This window comes from Pan paniscus, chromosome 10 (assembly GCF_029289425.2).
Source record: "Pan paniscus chromosome 10, NHGRI_mPanPan1-v2.0_pri, whole genome shotgun sequence".
Classification (NCBI taxonomy): domain Eukaryota; kingdom Metazoa; phylum Chordata; class Mammalia; order Primates; family Hominidae; genus Pan; species Pan paniscus.
Window position 1 is genome coordinate 119,398,676 of NC_073259.2, and position 22,401 is coordinate 119,421,076.

Sequence of the window (22,401 nt, forward strand, 5' to 3'; positions counted from 1 at the left end):
TACCCAACTGATGGGCATTTTGGCTTTTTCCACTTTCCTGCTGCCTCTAAAAATAAGTCTGTGTGCATCTGTGTGAACTTGGGCAAGTGCAGCTATCCCAGGCAGTGGAACTGCTTGCTCCGAAGCTGTGCACATTTAAAACTGGGATGGAATCTGTCAAATTATCCTCCAACACGGTGATACAAATTTGTGTGTATGATGTTGGCAGACAATTTCAGGAATCTCCTAGGAGTAAAGAACCTCTTAAGTTAAAAAAGCACTTTTGGGCCAGGCCCAGTGGCTCACGCCTGTAATTGCAGCACTTTGGGAGGCCAAGGCAGATGGATCACCTGAGGTCAGGAGTTTGAAACCAGCCTGGCCAACATGGGAAACCCCATCTCTACTAAAAATACAAAAATTAGCTGGGTGTGGTAGTACGTGCCTGTAATCCCAGCTACTCGGGAGGCTGAGGCAGGAGAATTGCTTGAACCTGGGAGTCAGAGGCTGCAGTGAGCCAAGATCATGCCACTACGCTCAGCCTGGGCAATAAAGTGAAACTGTCTCAAAAAAAGAAAAAAAAAAAAAAAGCTCTTTTGTTGGTTGCTGCCTCGTCCTGCCCCCAAATCTCTTTTACAGACAGACCCCCCTCGGCTTCACATCAGGTGTGGGTCCTCCGCCGTCTCTGGCCCTCCCTTCGGAGTCAGTGGAGATAGCCTCGAGGCTCTCCCCTGTGTCTCTGGCCTATTCCATGTCTCTCCTGGGAGTAGGCTTCTCTGCCCAGCCTGGGGTAACAGATTGCTCCCCTCCCCTATCCCCAGGGCAGCGGCTGTTTGGGGAAAGCATCCTGGGTCTGACACAGGGCTCCGTGTCTGACCTGCTGTCCCGGCCCAAACCCTGGCACAAGCTGAGCCTGAAGGGGCGGGAGCCTTTTGTCCGCATGCAGCTGTGGCTCAATGACCCCCATAACGTGGAGAAGCTGAGGGATATGAAGAAGCTGGAGAAGAAAGGTAAGACTTGGGCAGAGGATGGGCCCCAGCACTGGGTCTCAGATTTTCCCCAGAACCATATCTAGCTGTAACCCACATAAACCCAGGTCTCCCATGGTCCAGTCTCAGCCTACTATGGGACTGCATGAAATAGCAACCTTGAAAAACAATGTAACAATGTGATTGAAAGCAGTGAAGATATTTACAGCCTGTCGCAGTGGCAGGGCATGGGTAGTCCTGGCTGCTTGGGAGGCTAAGACAAGAGGATCACTTGGGAGGCTAAGGCAGGAGGATTGCTTGAGGATCACTTGGGAGGCTAAGGCAGGAGGATCGTTCAAGGCTGCAATGTGCTATGATCAAAGCTGTAAATAGCCACTGCACTCCAGCCTGTGCAGTGCAGTAAGACCCCATCTCCAATTTTTAAAAAAATTTGTAAATATTTACTACCTCTCCCATGAAAAGCCAATACTCTGCCAGGTGCAGTGGCTCACGCCTGTAATCTCAGCACTTTGGGAGGCCGAGGCAGGCAGATCACCTGAGGTCGGGAGTTCAAGACCAATTTGGCCAATATGGCAAAACCCTGTCTCTACTAAAAATAAAAAATTAGCTGGGCATGGTGGTGCACACCTGTAATAGCAGCTACTTGGGAGGCTGAGGCAGGAGAATCACTTGAACCTAGGAGGTGGAGGTTGCGGTGAGCTGAGATCACGCCACTGCACTCCACCCTGGGCGACAGAACGACTGTCTCAAAAAAAAAAAAAGAAAGAAACAAAAGGAAACCTAACACCCCATCTCTTGGTGTCCTTTCACACCTCTGAAGCTACACCAAAGTCTGTTGCCAGCCCCAACTGTCTATTTCCCAAAACTCTGTGTACCTCCCTCCCTCCTCTGCCTCAGCCCCCTGTTTTGTAGATCAGCCCTTGGCCCATTACCCAGATTCTACATAACAAAGGACAGGACCAGGAACCGTCTCTTGTAGGGCTGGGCAAGGAGATTGCAAGTTCTCACATTGTCTGACATTATATCCTGATAAGATAAGCTGGCATTGTCTACAGCCATACCACCCGGAATGCTGATCTCAGAAGCTAAGCCGAGTCAGGCCTGGTTAGTATTTGGATGGAAGATAAGCTGGCATTGAGCTGGGCACCCAGTCTCATGCTATGCATCAAGGATTCCTCTATATTTCCAAAGGTTCAAAGTCCATTGGAAGATAAGATAGGAGCAGTTGAAGTTGCCATCCAGGGCGTGAGGGCAGGTCGTGTGATGACCCAGGGACACGCCAGACTGTGGAGAGCACCTAGGGCTGGGCCATCATCATCAGACAATGCTGTGGTTGAGAACTTGACCTTCTACCTCCTTGCCGTGTGACAACCTCAAGCTAGTTACTGAAAATAAGAGAGCTGGCTGCTCTCTATTTCTGAAAACAAGAGAGCTGGCTCAATGTGGTGGCTCACACCTGTAATCCTAGCACTTTGGGAGGCCAAGGTGGATGGATCACTTGAGGCCAGAAGTTCAAGAGCAGCCTGGCCAACATGGTGAAACCCCATCTGTATTAAAAATACAAAAATTAGCTGGGCATGATGATGCATGCCTGTAATCCTAGCTACCTGGGAGGCTGAGGCAGGAGAACCGCTTGAACCTGGGAGGTGGAGGTTGCAGTCAGCCAAGAGGATCGTGCCACTGCACTCCAACCTGGGCGACAGAGCGAGACTCCATCTAAAAAAAAATGCATTTTCAGAGCCACAAAGCATTGCTGTGAGGATTAAGTAAGACCCTCATACCTTCTTTCATTCTGAAGTGGGCTTTTTTCTCCCCAACATCTTCATGATCTGGGGTCAAGATGCACCATGCAGTCAGTAAGTCATTTAAGTTACTGTCCCTACCTATTGCCCACCGAAGGCTGTTCAGAAATTCAGGGATGCTTCTGACAATCTAGAGGATATTGCAGGCTAGATGTGGTGGCTCATACCTGTAATCTCAGCACTTTGGAAGGCCAAGGTGGGAGGATTGCTTGAGGCCAAGAGTTTGAGACCAGCCTGGGCAACAGAGTGAGATTCTAATTCTTATGTAAAAAATAAAGTTTCCCCTTCAAAGACTTTCCTCCCCATTTAATTAGGAAAATAGTAACTTCTCTTAGAAGCAAAATTTATTCAAAGACCTGTGCTAACATTCTTAAATATCTGCTAGCCGTGATAAAGACATCAATGTACTTTACGTTCTTAGCTCCCACGATTTAGCCTAAATATTTGCCCCGGCATGCTTATAGTGGTCCAAGCAAGCATTAGGTCACAGCCTGTTGCTCTTCCTTATTTAAAGGTGTTTTTACCTTTCTCAACTTTTTCCACAAGTTACTTCCTCCTTCCTTTGTTCTCCTCTGCCTTTACCTCTTTTAAAAAGTTCTAAGTTGCTAGCCAGTCAGGACAAACACAGCATGCGAAGTCCTGTTCCAGCCAGTGGAAACCGGACACAGCAGTAGGGTGGAAGCATCAGGTTATAAATGACCCTGTCTCCTTTGTTCGGTGTACTCTAGTGGCAAAACTGCTGGCGGGCGTACCCTTTCTATAGAAAGTATAAAAATGGCCTCACTGAGTAAATTAAATTTATATTCAAGTGCTATTTCTTTACGGCACCAGGGAACAAGCATTTCAAACACTCTACAAAACGATGAGCCAGGCATGGTGGCGTGCACCTGTAGTCCCACCTACTCAGGAGGCTGAGGCAGGAGGATTGCTTGAGCCCAGGAGTTCAAGGTTGCAATGACTTGTGATTGTGCCACTGCATTCCAACCTGGGTGACAGAGAGAGACCCCATCTCTATAAAAAAAATTAAAAATTAGCCAGGGATGGTGGTTCACACCTGTAATCCCAGCTACTTGGGAGGCTGAGGCAGGAGGATTGCCTGAGCCTAGTTGGTTGAAGCTACAGTGAGCCATGACTGCACCCCTGTACTCCAGCCTGGGTGACAGCGTGAGACCTTGTCTCTACAAAAACAGAGAGAATACTGTAGAGCACCCTGTTTCAAGTGCTTCCTATGCGTGAGGAATGCTCCTGAGTCTTCGCTCATGCCAGGGCTCCCGGGCGGGCGAGGTCAGGCTAGCATCTTGTGGCGGGGGGTTGGGGGTTGGGAGATGCAGAAGGAGAGTGAGGAGGGAGAAAGGCTGGGGGGCGGGCCTCTAAGCTTACGGCATGATGGCCTCCGAGTGGGCCTGACAGATGCACTCCCACCATGGAACTCCTGCTGGCCAGGAACTTTTGGGGTGGGGACACCACCTCTCAGCCCTCCCTCTCTTCCTGGCCCCAGCCTACCTGAAACGTCGCTATGGCCTCATCAGCACTGGCTCAGACAGTGAGTCCCCGGCCACCCGCTCAGAGTGCCCCAGCCCCTGCCTGCAGCCCCAGGACCTGAGCCTCCTGCAGATCAAGAAGCCCCGGGTGGTGCTGGCACCCGAGGAGAAGGAGGCACTGCGGAAGGCCTATCAGCTGGAACCCTACCCCTCGCAGCAGACCATCGAGCTCCTTTCCTTCCAGCTCAACCTCAAGACCAACACCGTCATCAACTGGTTCCACAACTACAGGTGGGACTATGGGGGCGTACCCACAGGCGGGTGGCAGAATCCAGGTGGGACCCCTTCCCCATCCCAGGGCCTGGAGGGAGCCCCACATGGCCTCTGGGAGATGGGAGACCCCATCACATAGGCACTTAGATATAGAACACAGGCCCAAGTGCAGTGGTTCATGCCTGTAATCCCAGCACTTTGGGAGGCCAAGGTGGGAGGATCACTTGAGCCCAGGAGTTTGAGACCAGCCCTGGCAACATAGGGAGACCTCGTCTCTACAAAAGAAACTACAAAAATTAGTTGTGTGCGGTGGCATACACCTGTAGTCCCAGCTACTTGGGAGGCCGAAGTGAGAGGGTCACTTAAGCCCAGGAGGCAGAGGCTGCAGTGAGCCAAAATCATACCACTGCACTCCAGCCTGGGCGACAGAGTGAGACTCCATCTCAAAAAAAAAAAAAAAAAAAAAAATTTAAAACACAGGCAAATGTGGAAGAAATCCCAGCTCCATCACTTTCAGCTGTGGAGCCTTCTTCACTTCCCTGAGCCTCAGTCTTCTCACCTGTAAAATGGGGTGGACAGTAGCAGGATCTACTTCATAGAGTTGCACAGAGGATTTGATAGACTAACATAGTTACATAAAATACCTAGCGTGTAGGCCAGGCGCGGTGGCTCACACCTGTAATCCCAACACTTTGGGAGGCCGAGGTGCACAGATCACCTGAGGTCAGGAGTTCGAGATCAGCCTGGGAAACATAATGAAACCCCATCTCTTTGAAACATACAAAAATTAGCTGGACGTGGTGGTGCATGCCTATAGTGTCAACTACTTGGGAGGCTGAGGTGGGAGACTCATTTGAACCCAGGAGGCGGAGGTTGCAGTGAGCCGAGATTGTGCCACTGTACTCCAGCCTGGGCAACAGAGTGAGACTATCTCAAAAAAAAAAAAAAAAAAAAATCCAGCACATAGTATGTGGTGGGTATTGATATGATTATTGTCATTATTTTTATTATTATTTCACCCTGGTTTGCCTTGCGTCTGCCTCAAAGAAGGGACAGGGAAGGGTATTTGGGGGTACAGGCCTGAGGAACCCTGACTATTCATTGAGCCTCAGGGTGGATCCCTGATTTGGGGCTCCTGGCCCCTCCTACCCCTGAAACCGAAAGAAAAACCCCCTGGTATCCTCTTCAGGCTCCACCACCTCAGAGAGTGGGTGATTCCTACTTCAATGGCTGCTTCTTTCCATAGCTCTTCCCACTCTTGACTCCCTGGTCTCACAAGTCACTGGCCTGAAGTAGGTTGAGCTTCCTAGGAGTTTAGTCCCAGGGCTGGCTCTGAGGAGACCTCTGTAAAGAACACTTGGGGGGATTTCAAGGACCATCTCTGAGGAACATCCCCCGCCACACCCCTGCCAAGCTTCCTGAGCAGGAAAAGTCTCTGGTGCCCACATGGTACCAGAGAAGAAAATCTACTCATCCATTCCAGGGGGAGAGAATGTCTCTTGATCCCCAAGGAATCAAGGAAAGAGGAGATTGGTGGGAGGAGCAACTCAGCATCTCCTCTCTCCTGGGCACCAGGGTCCTATAGACCTGAGTCCATACCCTCTCTCAGTCCCCAATCCCCCCACAAGTCATTTTACTTCTCCACGTCTCACCCTTATTTTACAGATGAGGAACCTAATACCTATCCCGCAATGCTTGATTATAGATCAAATGAAATAACTCTGGGTATAAACGCATTATAAAATATGGTTTTGACCGGGCGCAGTGGCTCACACCTGTAATCGCAGCACTTTGGGAGGCCGAGGCAGGCGGATCACCTGAGGTCAGGAGCTCAAGACCAGCCTGGCCAAAATGATGAAACCCCATCTCTACTAAAAATACAAAAGTTAGCCAGGCAGGGGCTTGTAATTCCAGCTACTCAGGAGGCTGAGACACGAGAATCACTTGAACCCAGGAGGTGGAGGTTGCTTTGAGCCGAGATCACACCACTGCACTCCAGCCTGGGTGACAGAGCGAGACTCTGTCTCAAACAGATAAATAAATAAAATAAAATATGGTTTATCATCTGGCTCAGAGCAGAGCCTGCCAAATAACAAATGACATAGGTCCTTAAAGCCTGCTCATTTCCTTCCCTCCCTGGGGGATATGGGGACATCTTCTCCTCTCTGATTCCCCACAGGAACTGAGCACTCCGTTATTATCCAACATATTCATTCAACAAACATTTCTAATGTATGCATAGTGAACCAATCCCCGCCCTTAAGGATCTTAGAGTCATAAAACAGAACATTTCACTATAATCTAATAAATGCTGTGAAACAGGAAGGAACAAGGGGCCAAGGGAAAAGGGAATTCTGCCTGGGGAGGACTTTACAGAAGTGGTATTTGAGATGGGTTTTGAGGGATGAATAGGAGTTTGCACAAAGGAGAAGAGAGAATTCCACTCTCAAAAGAACTCTCAAAGGGTTATAATTACAGAAGAACACATTATTTCATTTGGTAAATGTTTACTGAGCATCTACTCTGTACCAGACGCCACAGAAAACAAGACAAAGTCCCTCCCCATCGAAGCTCTTCCCACTGGAGGGAGCTGAGGGAGGTGGGGGAGAGCTCTGGAAGGTGGGCAAGGTCACCTTTTTGGAGGGATTGGGGACTGAGAGACGGTACGGACTAGGTGACCCCTCACAGTTCCTCCAGGCCCAGGATCCTGGGATGGGGCCCCACAGGACCTGAGCAGGGAGGCAGGGGCAAGAAAATATAAGCCAGACTGCTAGGTTCAGAGCCTTGCGACCATGCCAGTTCCTGTGCCCTCTCAGCCTGGTCTCCTTTATCAGTGCAAATCAGACTAGTGTATCATAATGAGATTATTATATTAGGTTGGTGCAAAAGTAATTGCAGTTTTTGCCACTTTTGTTTCTTTTTTTGTTTAGTAGAGATGGGGTTTTACCATGTTGGCCAGGGTAGTCTAGAACTCCTGACCTCAAGTGATCCACCTGCCTTGGCCTCCCAAAGTGCTGGTATTACAGGCATGAGCCACCACACCCAGCTGGTTTTTGCCATTTTTTAAAAAATGTTTTTTGATCCATTTTAAAGGATTTGCCATTTTTTTAAAAAATGGTTTTGCCATTAAAATAAAAAGTCACAAAAGGCCGGGCACAGTGACTCACACCTGTAATCCCAGCACTTTGGGAGGCCGAGGCAGGCAGATCACGAAGTCAAGAGATCGAGACCATCCTGGCCAACGTGGTGAAACCCTGTCTCTACTAAAAATACAAAAATTAGCATGGTGACGTGCACCTGTAGTCCCAGCTACTCCCGAGGCTGAGTCAGGAGAATCACTTGAACCCAGGAGGCAGAGGTTGCAGTGAGCCGAGATCGTGCCCCCACTGCACTCCAGCCTGGCAACAAAGTGAGACTCCATCTCAAAAAAAAAAAAAAAAAAAAAGGCCGGGCACAGTGGCTCACACCTGTAATCCCAGCACTTTGGGAGGCCAAGGCGGGTGGGTCACGAGGTCAGGAGATCGAGACCATCCTGGCTAACATGGTAAAACGCCTTCTCTACTAAAAAACAAAAAATTAGCCAGGCGTGGTGGCGGGCGCCTGTAGTCCCAGCTACTCGGGAGGCTGAGGCAGGAGAATGGCGTAAATCCGGGAGCTTGCGGTGAGCCAAGATCGCGCCACTGCACTCCAGCCTGGGTGACAGAGCGAGACTCCGTCTCAAAAAAAAAAAAAAAAGTTTCACGAAAAAGCAAAAAAAAAGGCAGAAAATGCAATTACTTTTGCACCAACCTAACAGAAAATGAAATAAACAGGCTGGGTGCGGTGGCTCACACCTGTAATCCCAACACTTTGGGAGGCCGAGGCTGGTGGATTGCTTGAGGTCAGGAGTTCAAAACCAGCCTGACCAACATGGTGAAACCCCGTCTCTACTAAAAATACAAAAATTAGCATGGTGACGTGCGCCTGTAGTCCCAGCTACTCGGGAGGCTGAGTCAGGAGAATCACTTGAACCCGGGAGGCAGAGGTTGCAGTGAGCCAAGATCGTGCCCCCACTGCACTCCAGCCTGGCAACAAAGTGAGACTCCATCTCAAAAAAAAAAAAAAGTTACACGAAAAAGAAAAAAAAGGCAGAAAATGCAATTACTTTTGCACCAACCTAACAGAAAATGAAATAAACAGGCTGGGTGCGGTGGCTCACACCTGTAATCCCAACACTTTGGGAGGCCGAGGCTGGTGGATTGCTTGAGGTCAGGAGTTCAAAACCAGCCTGACCAACATGGTGAAACCCTGCCTCTACTAAAAATACAAAAATTAGCCTGGCATGATGGCGCCCACCAGTAATCCCAGTTGCTCGGGAAGCTGAGGCAGTAGAATAGGTTGAACCCGGGAGGCAGAGGTTGCAGTGAGCCGCGATTGCGCCACTGCACTCCAGCCTGGGCAACAGAGCGAGACTCCATCTCAAAAAAAAAAAAAAAAGAAAAGAAAACCGCAAAAAGTGCTTAGCCTAGTGCCCAACACATGATAAGCGCCCATTATTATTATGTTTGTAACTATATAGTTGCTAATAGTCTATATTAGTATACTTTATTGTTAACATAAATGGCCAGGGAGCCACAGCATTGAAGGTGCTGAGGAAACAGAAACCCCTGTCGTTCTATGACCTTGGACAAGTTACTTAAAATTTCTTGACTTCATTTGCTGTAAGAAAATAATTGGGTCCAGGCCCAGTGGCTCAAGCCTGTGATCCCAGCACTTGGGGAGGCCAAGGTGGGTGGATCACCTGAGGTCTGGAGTTCAAGTCAGCCTGCCCAACATAGCAAAACACTGTCTCTACTAAAAATACAAAAATTAGCCAGGCATTGTGGCACATGCCTATAATCCCAGCTACTCAGGAGGCTGAGGCAGGAGAATTGCTTGAACCCAGGAGGCAGAGGTTGCAGTGAGCCGAGATCGCACCACTGCACTGCAGCCTGGGTGACAGAGTGAGACTCTGTCTCAAAAAAAAGAGATAAAATTAATCATAATCATTTATTTGATTTAGCCCAATATAAACATTATTAATGAGATCTTTCACTTTGTTTTGTATTAAGCCTAAGAACCGGTGTATATTGTACCCTTACAGCACATGTCAATGTGGACTAGCCTCATGTCAAGCACTCAAGAGCCATGTATGGCCAGTAACTGCTGTGTTGGCCAGCACAGGTCTAGATCATGAGCTTTGGGATTCAGTAGTCGTGTGTTCAAGTCTCGGTTCTGCCACTTACTAGCTGTGTGACCTGGAACAAGTCACTTAACATCTCTGAGCCTTGTTTCCTGTGAAGTGGAGATAATAATAGCGCCCACCTTGTGGTGTTGTTGAGAAGACTTAATAAGATGGTGCAAGTATGGAGGCTTAGTGCCTAGAGAGCCCCAGGGCAGTGGGTGGGACCAAAATGCCATGTATGCAGATGGAGTCCAGGGTTTGGGAGTCCCCTGTCCAGCCCCAGGCTCACCGCCGTCTCTGCCCCAGGTCCCGGATGCGCCGGGAGATGTTGGTGGAGGGGACCCAGGATGAGCCAGACCTTGATCCAAGTGGGGGTCCTGGAATCCTACCGCCAGGCCACTCCCACCCAGACCCCACCCCGCAGAGCCCTGACTCTGAGACTGAGGACCAGAAGCCAACCGTGAAGGAACTGGAGCTTCAGGAGGGCCCTGAGGAGAACAGCACACCCCTGACCACCCAGGACAAGGCCCAAGTGAGGATCAAGCAGGAACAGATGGAGGAGGACGCTGAGGAAGAGGCAGGCAGCCAGCCCCAGGACTTAGGGGAGCTGGACAAAGGCCAAGGTCCCCCCAAAGAGGAGCATCCCGACCCTCCGGGTAATGATGGACTCCCAAAAGTGGCTCCCGGGCCCCTCCTTCCAGGTGGATCCACCGCAGACTGTCCCTCACTTCATCCCCAACAGGAGAGTGAGGCCGGGGAGCGACTTCACCTGGACCCTTTAAGTTTTAAGTCAGCCTCAGAGTCCTCACGCTGCAGCCTGGAGGTGTCACTGAACTCGCCCTCGGCCGCCTCCTCACCAGGCCTCATGATGTCTGTGTCACCTGTCCCCTCCTCCTCAGCTCCCATCTCCCCATCCCCACCTGGCGCCCCCCCTGCCAAAGTGCCGAGTGCCAGCCCCACTGCTGACATGGCTGGAGCCTTGCACCCCAGTGCCAAGGTGAACCCCAACTTGCAGCGGCGGCATGAGAAGATGGCCAATCTGAACAGCATCATTTACCGACTAGAGCGGGCTGCCAATCGGGAGGAGGCCCTGGAGTGGGAGTTCTGAAGGCAGGGTGAGGGGGCAAGGGACATACCCTGGTAACTACCTTCCTTCTCGCACTTACTCTCCTCAACAGGATGGGGTAAGGGAGGGAGGAACTCAACCATCAAAATGTGGACAGCAATGTTATGCCGTTTACGTTTTTTGTTGTAATCCTAGTTCTATGAAGCTGTATGAGCAGGTGGGTCAAATGCCATTGCCTCCACTTTTCTGCACCCCCCTGCCCCTCTTCACCCTTACCCCTCTGCAGGAGGCAGAAGCAAAATGGCACCACATATTCACCTGAAACCTCCAAACTCTTTTAGAAAAATAAATAAATATTTATAGACCTCTTTTAGATATTTTAATAAAGGATCCTTTGGAATTTATCCCAGCTGATGCTGTTTTGATATTACAGAGAGTTATAAAATCAGGATGCTGTCACAACTGTTGCGAAGTATACACTGAAGTTGTGTCGTTTTTGCCACTAGATGAGATTAAAAGAAGACAATTATTCAAAGCCATCACAAAACACTATAAGACTGACCAAAATTTAGATAACCTTTGAACCACGATTTTTTTCCACATCTGTCTGTGAGACACAGTGCAATGCTACTGCCCTTCCAGAAACTGTGCTAAAAAGAGAAAGTCCGAAAGACTCTAAACAAAAACCTCGATGCCGTTGAGGATGTGTTTCATTCTGGTGGTCTGTTTTGCAAGCTTGATAACAGAATGTCCGTGCCATTGTAAATGTTGTAGAGATGTGGGCTGTGGCCCAACCGTCCTATATGAGATGTAGCATGGTACAGAACAAACTGCTTACACAGGTCTCACTAGTTAGAAACCTGTGGGCCATGGAGGTCAGACATCCATCTTGTCCATCTATAGGCAAGAAGTGTTTCCAGATCCTTTGGAAAGGTGGGCATGGGGCAGGTGCTTGGAGAGTGGCGTTTGAGCCAGAGCGACCCCATTTCCCATGTGAACCATAGGCACAACCCAGGAAGTTTCCCCACTTGTAGGAGTGTGGGTATTCCAGAGCAAGACTGTGGCCACCATCTTCCCCTCTTGGTGTTTTCCAAAAGTGACAGTGTTGGTCATCCCATGACCACTGAAGCTTAGTAACCAGCGCCAAAAAGTAGATTCATCAAACTAGAGACCCCAGCTCCCCTTCTCGCCATCTTCTTTCTCAAGTTGACCGTGGTGCTGTTTCTGGAAGGCATCTGCAACTCCAAGTCCATGCAGAACTCTGGAAGGCCAAGTTCATCGCAGCATGTTCACCATATCCCAGCCTCCAAATCTATCCTCCTACCTTCCAACGCATGACCTGTTGGGGAGCAGAGACTTAACCCCCAACTCAGAGGAACCCTTCCTCCAGCGTCTTTGGCATGGTTTCTAGGGTGAGAGTTCCCAATTTGGATAGAACGGCCACCATATTGGTTATTGAATCTCTCTCCCTTGTTTTTATTACGTTTCCTTTTTCAAACTGTCCATGGGAAGGCTGAATTGAGTGACTCCCCAGAATGAAGATGAGAAGGTGAATATAATCAATGCCGATGTAATGCCAGTGGGTGAGATGGCCGATGGAGGTTTCAAAGATGTAGCTAGCATTTTGAAATCATATGGGCAAAACCCGGCAACCAGAAGGGGACAGATAAGGACCGTTCCAGAAATCCCAACTCTCACACCCAGCCCAGGCTGCAGTCTCCACACCAAACAGTCAACAAAACACAAACCCTGAAGGAAAACCTTTTCCATACACCCAGGCTATGCATTGAAGAGTTTTCCACTGTATACATTTTTATCCAGATGAAGGTATTTTTATATTTTGACAATAGGAAACAGTGACCATTTTCAGAGTAATCAAATCTGGAAGAAATGAAACATCTTTTAGCCACCACCACCCTGTTGCAATTAAGACAACCGTGGGGGAACACACCACTTTTTACTGTTGAAACCAACACAACGTTGAAATCCAGGCTTATATGCAGACTCCGATTCCTAGAGAACTAAATTTGGCTTTAGTGTGACGGGATTTGATTAAGCACTTAGTATAGTCTTTTGAACATGGAAATCCTGTTGTACTTAAAGCTAGCGGACCCGTGAACAACTTTGTCAGGTTCACGTCCTATAACGGTTAAAAAAACACACACACACATACACAAACCGTTTCTATGAGAGATTGATGAACTTTGTTTAAAATTTTAAAAAAAGGAACACGTTCTGTAAACGAGTCGCTAAATACAGAATTGTATAATAATTCTGGGTGTCTTGCTTCTTTGTTCTGGGGCTAGGAGTACAAACTGGAGGTCAGATCTGGCCCTCAGAGATGTTTTACAAAATGGTATTTTTTAAAACTAGTTTTTAAGGCACAATGGCTCACACCTATAATCCCAGTGCTTTGGGAGGCCAAGGTGGGAGGATTGCCTGAGCCCAGGAATTTGAGGCTGCAGTGAGCTATGATTGCCAGTGCACTCCAGCATAGACAACAGAGAGAGACCCTGTCTCTAAAAAAAAAAAAAAAAAAAAAAAAATTTAAGCCTGGTTTCTAAATTGCCAACATTGGCTGGGCATGGTGGCTCAGGCCTGTAATCCCAGCACTTTAGGAGGCCAAGGTGGGAGGATCACTTGAGGCCAGGAGTTTGAGACCATCCTGAACAACACGGTAAGACCCTCCTCTCTAAAAAAAAAGAAATGGCCAACATTTAATGGGCATGTCCCATTAAAAAGCATGATTATGAGCTTCTCCAGGAAATAGTCAAGATCTTGGCCACACTGGGCCCACGTTCCAATGTGACAACAGCCAGATGAGGGCTGGCTGCCTTTAGATGGGGCATATGCCCATGATTTGCTTCAGCCCTCAACTGTGCAACCTGCCTGGGCCTTGTGGGCATCTGGGTTGGCAAGTGTGCCTTGTGGACCAGCCTGCAGCAGAGTAGAAGCTGCTCAGACTCCAGGGCCTGGTATGAGGAGTCAAAACTGCACTCTACCCCTAAACCAGCAAGTGAACCAGCTTGCAAGCTGTGCCCACCTCTGTACAGTGTGTGAGTGGTTAGTGCCCCCAGCCCCGATGGGAAAATGCCAAGAGGGGCTTCCTGTTGACCAACATAGCATCACACCTTTCCTAGTTGTATAACTGGGGCCTCAGTTTCCTCATCTGCAAAATGGGGGTATCACAGCAGCCAACTCAGAAGGTCATTGTGAATAATATACATGCATATGCATATGCATAAAACTGCATGGCAGTAAGAACTCGATAACTAAATACAAAAATTAGCCAAGCGTGGTGGTGGGCACCTGTAGTCCCAGCTACTCGGGAGGCTGAGGCACGAGAATTGCTTAAACCCATGAGGCAGAGGCTGTAGTGAGGCAGAGGCTGTAGTGAGCCATTGCGCCACTGCATTCCAGCCTGGGTGGGCAGAGTGAGACTTTTTTTTTTTTTTTTTTTTGAGACGGAGTCTCGCTTTGTCACCTAGGCTGGAGTGCAGTGGTGAGATCTCAGCTCACTGCAAGCTCTGCCTCCCGGGTTCACGCCATTCTCCTGCCTCAGCCTCCCGAGTAGCTGGGACTACAGGCGCCCGCCACCACCGCCGGCTAATTTTTTGTATTTTGTTTAGTAGAGATGGGGTTTCACCATGTTAGCCAGGATGGTCTCGATCTCCTGACCTCGTGATCCACCCGCCTCGGCCTCCCAAAGTGCTGGGATTACAGGTGTGAGCCACCACGCCCGGCCAAGTGAGACTATTAAAAAAAAAAAATGCCAGGCGCAGTGGCTCACATCTGTAATCCCAGCACTTTGGGAGGCCAAGGCAGGTGGATCATGAGGTCAGGAGTTCGAGACCAGCCTGACCAACATGGTGAAACCCCATCTCTACTAAAAATACAAAAATTAGCTGGGTGTGGTGGTGTGCACCTATAATCCCAGCTACTCAGGAGGCTGAGACAGGAGAATCGCTTGAACCCAGGAGGTGGAGGTTACAGTGAGCCAAGATCGTGCCACTGCACTCTAGCCTGGGCAACAGAGCAAGACTCCATCTCAAAGGAAAAAAAGAAAAAACTCGGTAACTATTAGTTATTGTTATTGTAAGTAGGGGGTAGGTTCTTCCAGCCTATGATAGTGAGTCTCTGCGCATCAGGCTGCAGGAGGGGTTTTTTTGTGACCTATGATGTCAGGAGAGTCCCTGAAGTGGCACTAAACATTACTCACCCATGAGCCCAGCCATGTGGCTGACCCAAGACAGCCCTTTTCCCTTTGTCTGGAAATCTTCCAATTGCCCCAGTTTTTCCGTATATCCTTGCAGGGAGCGTTGAACGATTACCCCCGTCTCGGTTAGGATAACTAATTGCTCCAAGCCCAGCAGGACAGCCCACTGGGATGCCTGGGCACCCCATCATGGAGTGGTGGGAGTGGGAGGTGGCAGGTCAGGGCCCAGGCCCCCATCAGCCCTGGAGCTCCTGAGTCAGCCCATTGCATGTGACATTTCAGGCGAATGGATGGCCTGTCCTCAGAGCTGGGGAGGAAGATGGGAGTCAAGAGCCAAATGGCCTGGTTTCAACTCTGGCTCCGCCTCTTAGAGCTGTGTGGCCTTGGGCAAATGCCTAAACTACACAGTGCCTCAGTTTCCCAGCCATAAAGTGGAGGCGGTAGGAATGGCATCTTGCTCACAAGGTGGTTGTAAAGATTCAAATTAAACAAAACCAAAGAATACCCTTTCAGACCCTCAGTTCATTCACAGCTCTTGAGAAGGTTGGAGGTCAGAAACCCCCAGGGTGTGGCCCCCTGTGGGACCAGGCTGGCAGGAGTGGAGTCTGGCACCACGCAAGCCACCTGAGAACCCGAGGGAGCAGGTGCCTGTGGGCTTCAGGGACTGAAGCATGTTCTGGGTCATCAGCTTTGGTGTTGACAGGGTGTCTGCCACCACTGCCCTGGAGTGAAACAGGCAGCAACAGCGCAGCAAAATGTGGAATTCTGCACTGGGGGGCTGCGGGAAAGTGGAGGGGCTGGAGAGCAATGAGAAGGCCAGGACAGCCCCCAGGAGGAGGCGGGTTTGGATCAGGGCACAGAGGAGAGTGGAGAGCCCAGCTGGGGGCCATTAGACAACTGTTCATCAGCTGCTAAGTATTTATTGAGTACCTACTGTCTGCTCAATGCTATAAGCATTTATTGAGTACCTATTGTGTGCTCAGAGTTGGGTGGAGGAAACACAGGAGGCCATGAAGGTACAAGTAGTGGGGTCCAGGAAGGCTTCCTGGAGGACGGGGCATCCCAACTGATGCCTGAAAGATGACAAGAGTTAGAAAGGAGAAGTAGAGGAGGAGTGCAGAAGGAACCATAGGCAGGAGGTGGAACTGGGATAAGAACCCAGGAGGAAGAAGCCCAAAGGAGGCTGGAAGTTGAGGTAGGGCAGTGGGGAGGAAGAGGGATGGAGCCAAATTGTGAAGCACCTTGGGGCATGGCAGGAAATATGCCTTTCTCCTGAGGGTACTGGGGAGCCATGGAAGGTGTGAGGCAGGGGGTTGCTGTGGTCAGTCTAGCACTTTGAGGAGGTTAGGAGGTCCCATCTGCCTGGGTAGAAGGCACACCAGAGCACTGAGGGCAGGCCCTGAGCCTCAGGTCTCCGTGCACTCCTCCCTCCTAGTTTAGCTCCTCCCACTGAGCAGGCAGCCCCACATCCCATCACCTCCTAGAAAATGCACAAAACCAGGCCCTCCCTAGCTGACTGGCCCTTGATGTGGTTGGTCATTCTGAAGCCCTACCTCCCCACAGCCAAGGCTTCAAGTTGTGCCACTATGGAAACCAGGCTGCCTTTGCAGGTACCTGGGACGCTGAATGCACTCCCAATCCCAAGAGCAGGGGGCCTGGGGCAGGGAACGTCACCCAGATAGGCCAGCCAGGTGACCTTAACAATGGTGACTCCTCATTCCAGGTCTGTTTCCCTGCCTGCACACAATGAGAGGGAGAAATAGTTAAGCTCTTTGCTGATCTGTGACCTTCTCCAGCCTCCTAGGGTATAGCTGTGAAAGTACAGGCTTTGAACTTAGCCTGGCCTGGGTTTGAATCTCCACTATCAGGTAATTCTAGAGCCCTTCCATGAAACTTAGTTTCCTTAACTGGAAAATGGATTTGATCATCATAGCATCACTTTTACTAGTTGTCTATTACTGCATAAAAAACTATGCCAAGATTGAGTGGCTTAAAACAATAAGCATTTATCTGTCATAATCTCCATGAGTCGGGAATTTGGGGATTGTATAACTGGATGATTCTGGCTGGTAGGTCTTTCAGGAGGTTACAGTTAAGCCATCACCCAGGGCTGCAGTCATCTGAAGGCTGTTCTGAGACTAAAGGGTCTGCTTCCAAGATGGCACACTTCTATGGCCCACAAGTTGGTGCTGGCTGTGGGCTTTAGTTCTCCAGGTAGGACTCTCCACAGGGTTGCTTGAGCATCCTCACAACATGGTGGCTGACTTTCCCCGGAGTAGTCACAGCGGAGGATGTAGTGTCTTCTGTGACCTCGATTTGGAAGCCCCATTGTTGCATCCAGTGCAATCTATTGGCCACATGCGCCCACCATAACTCAGTGTTTTTCCCTGGTATGGGAACTTCAGTTCTTTCCCTGGTATGGGAAAGAACCATACCAGGATGTGAATACCAGGAAGCAGGGTCACCTGGGGCCCATCTTAGAGGCTGCCACCACACTACCTTATCATTTCTTCAGCTGTGGCCCTAGAATCCCTTGCACCCTACTCAAAATGCAGTTTCCTGGGCCCTGCCCAAACCTACTGAGCCAGGGCCCAGGAATCTGCATTTTTAAGAAGCACTCCAGGTGATTTGGACACAAACTAAAGGTTAAGCCCCGCTGACTGTCATAGGTCTCAGAGAGACTTGTCATCCAGTTGGTTTTCTTTGGCCCCCTGGGTGTGCCAGCCCCTAGGACGGACACTGGCAAACAAGAGAATGACAGAATAGGAGCACAGAACAGATACTCACTGGGTGTCTTACAGTCTAGAACTGTTGGATTGAAAGAAATTATAACCCACTTAACTATGCAAATATTTATTGGGAGGATCCAGGGGAGATCTTCGAAAACCCAAAAACAGGAAGTTTAGCCAGGCTTCAATAGGTGTCGCACAGGCTATTTTGATCTTAGTTCTCTCTAAGGCCTGGCTGTTTCTCTCCCTGCCATCATGTCCCAGAAGGGTCGCTCAACCATCAGCTCTTAAGTTTAGCACTACGGATACCAAACTTAGTTCCCAGGACCCTGATTGGCTCAGCTTGTGTCTGACCAACTCTCATCCGATCAGCTGTAGGCAAGGAGGGAAGACTCAGGGGAGCTGAGAGAGGGATGGAAGCAAAGATTGGCTTCTCTGGGCCAGGCCCCAGGGAGGGACAGAGGGGAGGCCCCTTTCTTAAGGAGCTGCAGCCTAGAGGGCCTGGGTGCCCTGCCCTGGGATTTCTCAGCATCACAACTAGAGAAGCAATGACAGCTGTGCCCCTGGACCATGAAGAGAGGGTAGCAACCATGGCCCCGGCCCTCGGCTGCTCTCAGCCCCAGGCACAGGGGAACCGCAAAGGCAGCTGGCCCCTGTGTCAGGAGCAGGAAATCCTCTTGGAAAAAACAAATCTATGGGCCCGCCTTTATTTTGTTATTATTATTGTGGTAAAATGTACATAATACACATAAAGTTTGTTTTTTTTTGTTTTGTTTTGTTTTTTGAGACGGGTCACTCTGTCACCCAGGCTGGGGTGCAGTGTTGTGATCTCAGCTCACTGCAACCTCCACCTCCCAGGCTCAAGCAATCCTCCCACCTCAGCCTCCTGAGTAGCTAGGACTACAAGCATACACCACTATGCCTGGCTAATTTTTGTGTTTTTTGTAGAGACGGGGTTTTGCCATGTTGCCCAGGCTGGTCTCAAGCTCCTGGGCTCAAGCAATCTGCCCACCTCGGCCTCCCAAAGTGCTGGGATTACAGGCATGAGCCACCCCGCCCGGCCATAACTTTGCCATCTTAACCATTTTTGAGTGTACAGTTCAATGGTGTCAAGAACATTTATAACAATGAAGCCATCATCACCCTCCATCTCCAGAACTCTTTTCATCTTGCAAAACTAAACTCTGTCCTCATTAATCACTAACTCCCCATTTTGCCTCCCCTGAGCCCCTGCCACCCACTTTTCTACTTTTTGTCTCTGAATTTGGCTACTTTTAGTATTAGGTCGGTGCAAAATCAATTGTGGCTTTTGTCATTAATTGCAAAACTGCAATTACTTTTGCATCAAAATAATACCTCCTACAAGTGGAATTATATAGTATTTGTTTGATGGCTGGCTTATTTCATTTAGCCTAATATCTTCAGGGTTCATCCATGTTGTAGCATGTGTCAGAATTTCCTTCCCTTAAGGCTGAAAAATATTCCATTGCCTGGATAGACCACAGTTTCTTTATCCACTCATCCACTGATGGACACTTGGGATGGACACATGAGTAATGCTGCTATGAACATGGGCATGCAAATGTCTCTTCAAGACCCTGCTTTTGCCGGGTGTGGTGGCTCACGCCTGTAATCCCAGCACTTTGGGAGGCCAAGGCAGGTGGACCACCTGAGGTCAGGAGTTCGAGACCAGCCTGGCCAACATGGTGAAACCCCATCTCTACTAAAAATATAAAAATTAGCCGGGCATAGTGGTGCATGCCTGTAATCCCAGCTACTTGGGAGGCTGAGGCAGGAGAATTGCTTGAACCCGGGAGGCAGAGGTTGCAGTGAGCCGTGATCATGCCACTGCACTCCAGCCCAGGTGACAGAGAGAAACTCCATCTCAAAAAAATAAAAAACAAAAAACTCTGCTTTCAGTTCTTTCGGATAGATACCAAGCAGTGAATTGCTGCATCACATGGTAATTCTATTTGTAACTATTGAGGAACCACCACACTTTTTTCCACAGTGGCTGCCTCATTTTACATTCCCACCAACAGTGCACAAGGGTTGTGCAATTTCTCCACATTCTGGCCAACACTTGTTATTTTCTGTGTTGACTGCAGCCATCCTAATTTGACTTGTATTTTGCTGCTGATTACTCATGGTGAGCATCTTTTCATGTACTTATTGGCCATTTATATATTTTCTTTGGAGAAATATCTACTCAAGTCTTTTGTGGTTTTTTTTGGAGACAGAGTCTCGTTCTACCCCCAGGCTGGAGTGCAATGGCACCATCTCGGCTCACTGCAACCGCCCCATCCTGGGTTCAAGCAATTCTTATGCCTCAGTCTTCTGAGTAGCTGGGATTACAGCTGCCTGCCACCACGCCCAGCTAATTTTGTATTTTTAGTAGAGACAGGGTTTCACCATGTTGGCCAGGCTGGTCTCAAACTCCTGACCCCAGGTGATCCTCCCATCTTGGCATCCCAAAGTGCTGGGATTACAGGCGTGAGCCACTGCACCTGGACTATTTGTTTTGTTTTGTTTTGTTTTTTGAGACGGAATCTTGCTCTGTCACTCAGGCTGGAGTGCAGTGGTGCCATCTTGGCTCACTGCAACTTCCACCTCCTGGGTTCCAACGATTCTTCTGCCTCAGCCTCCCGAGTAGCTGGGACTACAGGGACCCGCCACCACACCTGGCTAATTTTTGTATTTTTAGTGGAGACAGGGTTTTACCATGTTGGCCTGGCTGGTCTCAAACCCCTGGCCTCAGGTGATCTGCCCGCCTCAGCCTCCCAAAGTGCTGGGGTTACAGGCATGAACAACCTCGCCCGGCCTTTTGCCCAATTTTAAATCAGGTTTTTTGTTGTTGTTGAGTTTTAGGAGTTCTGTCTATAGTCTGCCTATCAGATTGCAAATGACTTGCAAATATTTTGCCCACCTTTTAAAAAAGTTTTCATCAGAAAAGTGCAAAACCTACAGCTAGGCTTAGACAACTATTATTTTACCATCTTCAAAGAGTTTCATGTTGAATGCTGAGATTTTAGAAGTTGGGACAGGTAGCAGGAACTTTTTCTTTTTTTTTTTCTTTTTTTTTTGAGACAGAGTTTTGCTCTTGTTGCCCAGGCTGGATAACCTCCGCCTCCCAGTTTCAAGCAATTCTCCTGCCTCAGCCTCCTGAGTAGCTGGGACTACAGGCATGCACCACCATGCCTGGCTAATTTTGTATTTTTAGTAGAGGCGGGGTTTCTCCATGTTGGTCAGGCTGGTCTCGAACTCCCGACCTCAGATGATCTGCCCCCTCAGCCTCCCAAAGTGCTGAAATTACAGGCATGATCCACTGCGCCTGGCCACAGGAACTTTTTCATAACAAAGTTTGTGCAAGGTGAGTGAGGCGAGGTCATCCGTGGAGGCGTTAGGGAGAGCAGACAGCACCAGATCTAGCCACACAGCACATAGTGGGGACAAAGCAGCCTCACTTAGGAACATCCAAGATGCAGGGCCATAGGGGGACATGATCTTCCTTCAATATTTGTTTACTCTTTAGGAAGGGATAAGAAGCAGTGGCCCCTTTACTGTAACAGGCAATCCCATTCTAGCCCCAACCTGCACCCCACTGAGCCAACAACAGCCCTGCAGTTGGTTACCCAGAACCACCCTGGAGTGTGCGCCAAACTCAGTATGGAGCACTTTCTTTAGAGTGGTCAGCTTCATGATTGCAAGATGGCTGCCACAGTTCCAGGCATCACAGACATTACTCCCCTTCTCCCTCCCCACAGAGAACAATGAAGAGATTTTTTTTTTTTTTCCTGAGACAGAGTCTCGCTCTGTTGCCCAGGCTGGAGTGCAGTGGCACTCTCTCGGCTCACTGCAACGTCCACCTCCCAGGTTCAAGCGATTCTCCTGCCTCAGCCTCCCGAGTAGCTGGGACTACAGACGCATACCACCATGCCTGGGTAATTTTTGTATTTTTTAGTAGAAACAGTGTTTCACTATGTTGGCTAGGGTGGTCTCGAACTCCTGACCTCGTGATCCGCCTGCCTTGGCCTCCCAAAGGGCTGGGATTACAGGCGTGAGCCACCGCACCTGGCCAATGAAGAGCTCTTTATTGTGTGTGTGTTTTGGAAGGAAAAAGACTCTTCCAACTCACATCTCATTGGCCAAAATCAGGCCACATGGTCACTCTCTGGCAGTAAAGTTTAGCTATTCCCTGAGAGCCTATGGCAGCGTAACTGATTGCATTTGACTAAGTATTTAGGGTGCATGGATGTTTGGCAATCAGCCTAACCTCTCGCTGCAGTGTCCTGCTTGAGGGCCTCACCCTCTACCCCAAGTGGCTTCTCAGAATATTCCTTCTGACCACATACAGTGCCCCCTTAGACTTGTGCCCTGAACACCTCCCCTGGGTCCGGAGGAATCACTGACATATCAGCAGTTGGATGTCCAGCATTTTGCTGTTGACCCTCCCTCTTGGAGCTGTATTTCTCTCCCGCTATTTCCCCTACTCTTTGCCCCATGCTGTACGGTGGCCGCGGTCACAAATGCCACAGGCAGTGCCCTGACTCAGCTTGTGTGGGGAGCCACTTCCCCAGCCTCCATCTGTCAGCTGTGGTCCCACAAGAGATGGAAAAAATTATTCAGCATGCACTAGATGCTCACAAGGGCCATGATTCCCTGATCT

At 49.4% G+C, this 22,401-nt stretch overlaps 1 protein-coding gene across 7 annotated transcripts in view; it reads left to right on the top strand.

Moving 5' to 3' along the window:
• The window catches only part of CUX2 (cut like homeobox 2), a 323,266-nt gene extending 304,663 nt beyond the window's left edge, over window positions 1-18,603 (top strand). For 6 of the 7 annotated variants that reach the window (XM_034934493.2, XM_034934495.4, XM_034934490.4 and 3 more), the window contains 3 exons: window positions 798-986; window positions 4,266-4,539; window positions 10,031-18,603. In XM_034934493.2, coding sequence (XP_034790384.1) covers window positions 798-986; window positions 4,266-4,539; window positions 10,031-10,832 — 1,265 coding nt within the window. In that variant the 3' untranslated portion in view covers window positions 10,833-18,603. The other variant, XM_057299530.2, reaches the window with a different exon arrangement.
• The last annotated feature ends 3,798 nt before the right edge of the window (window positions 18,604-22,401 follow it).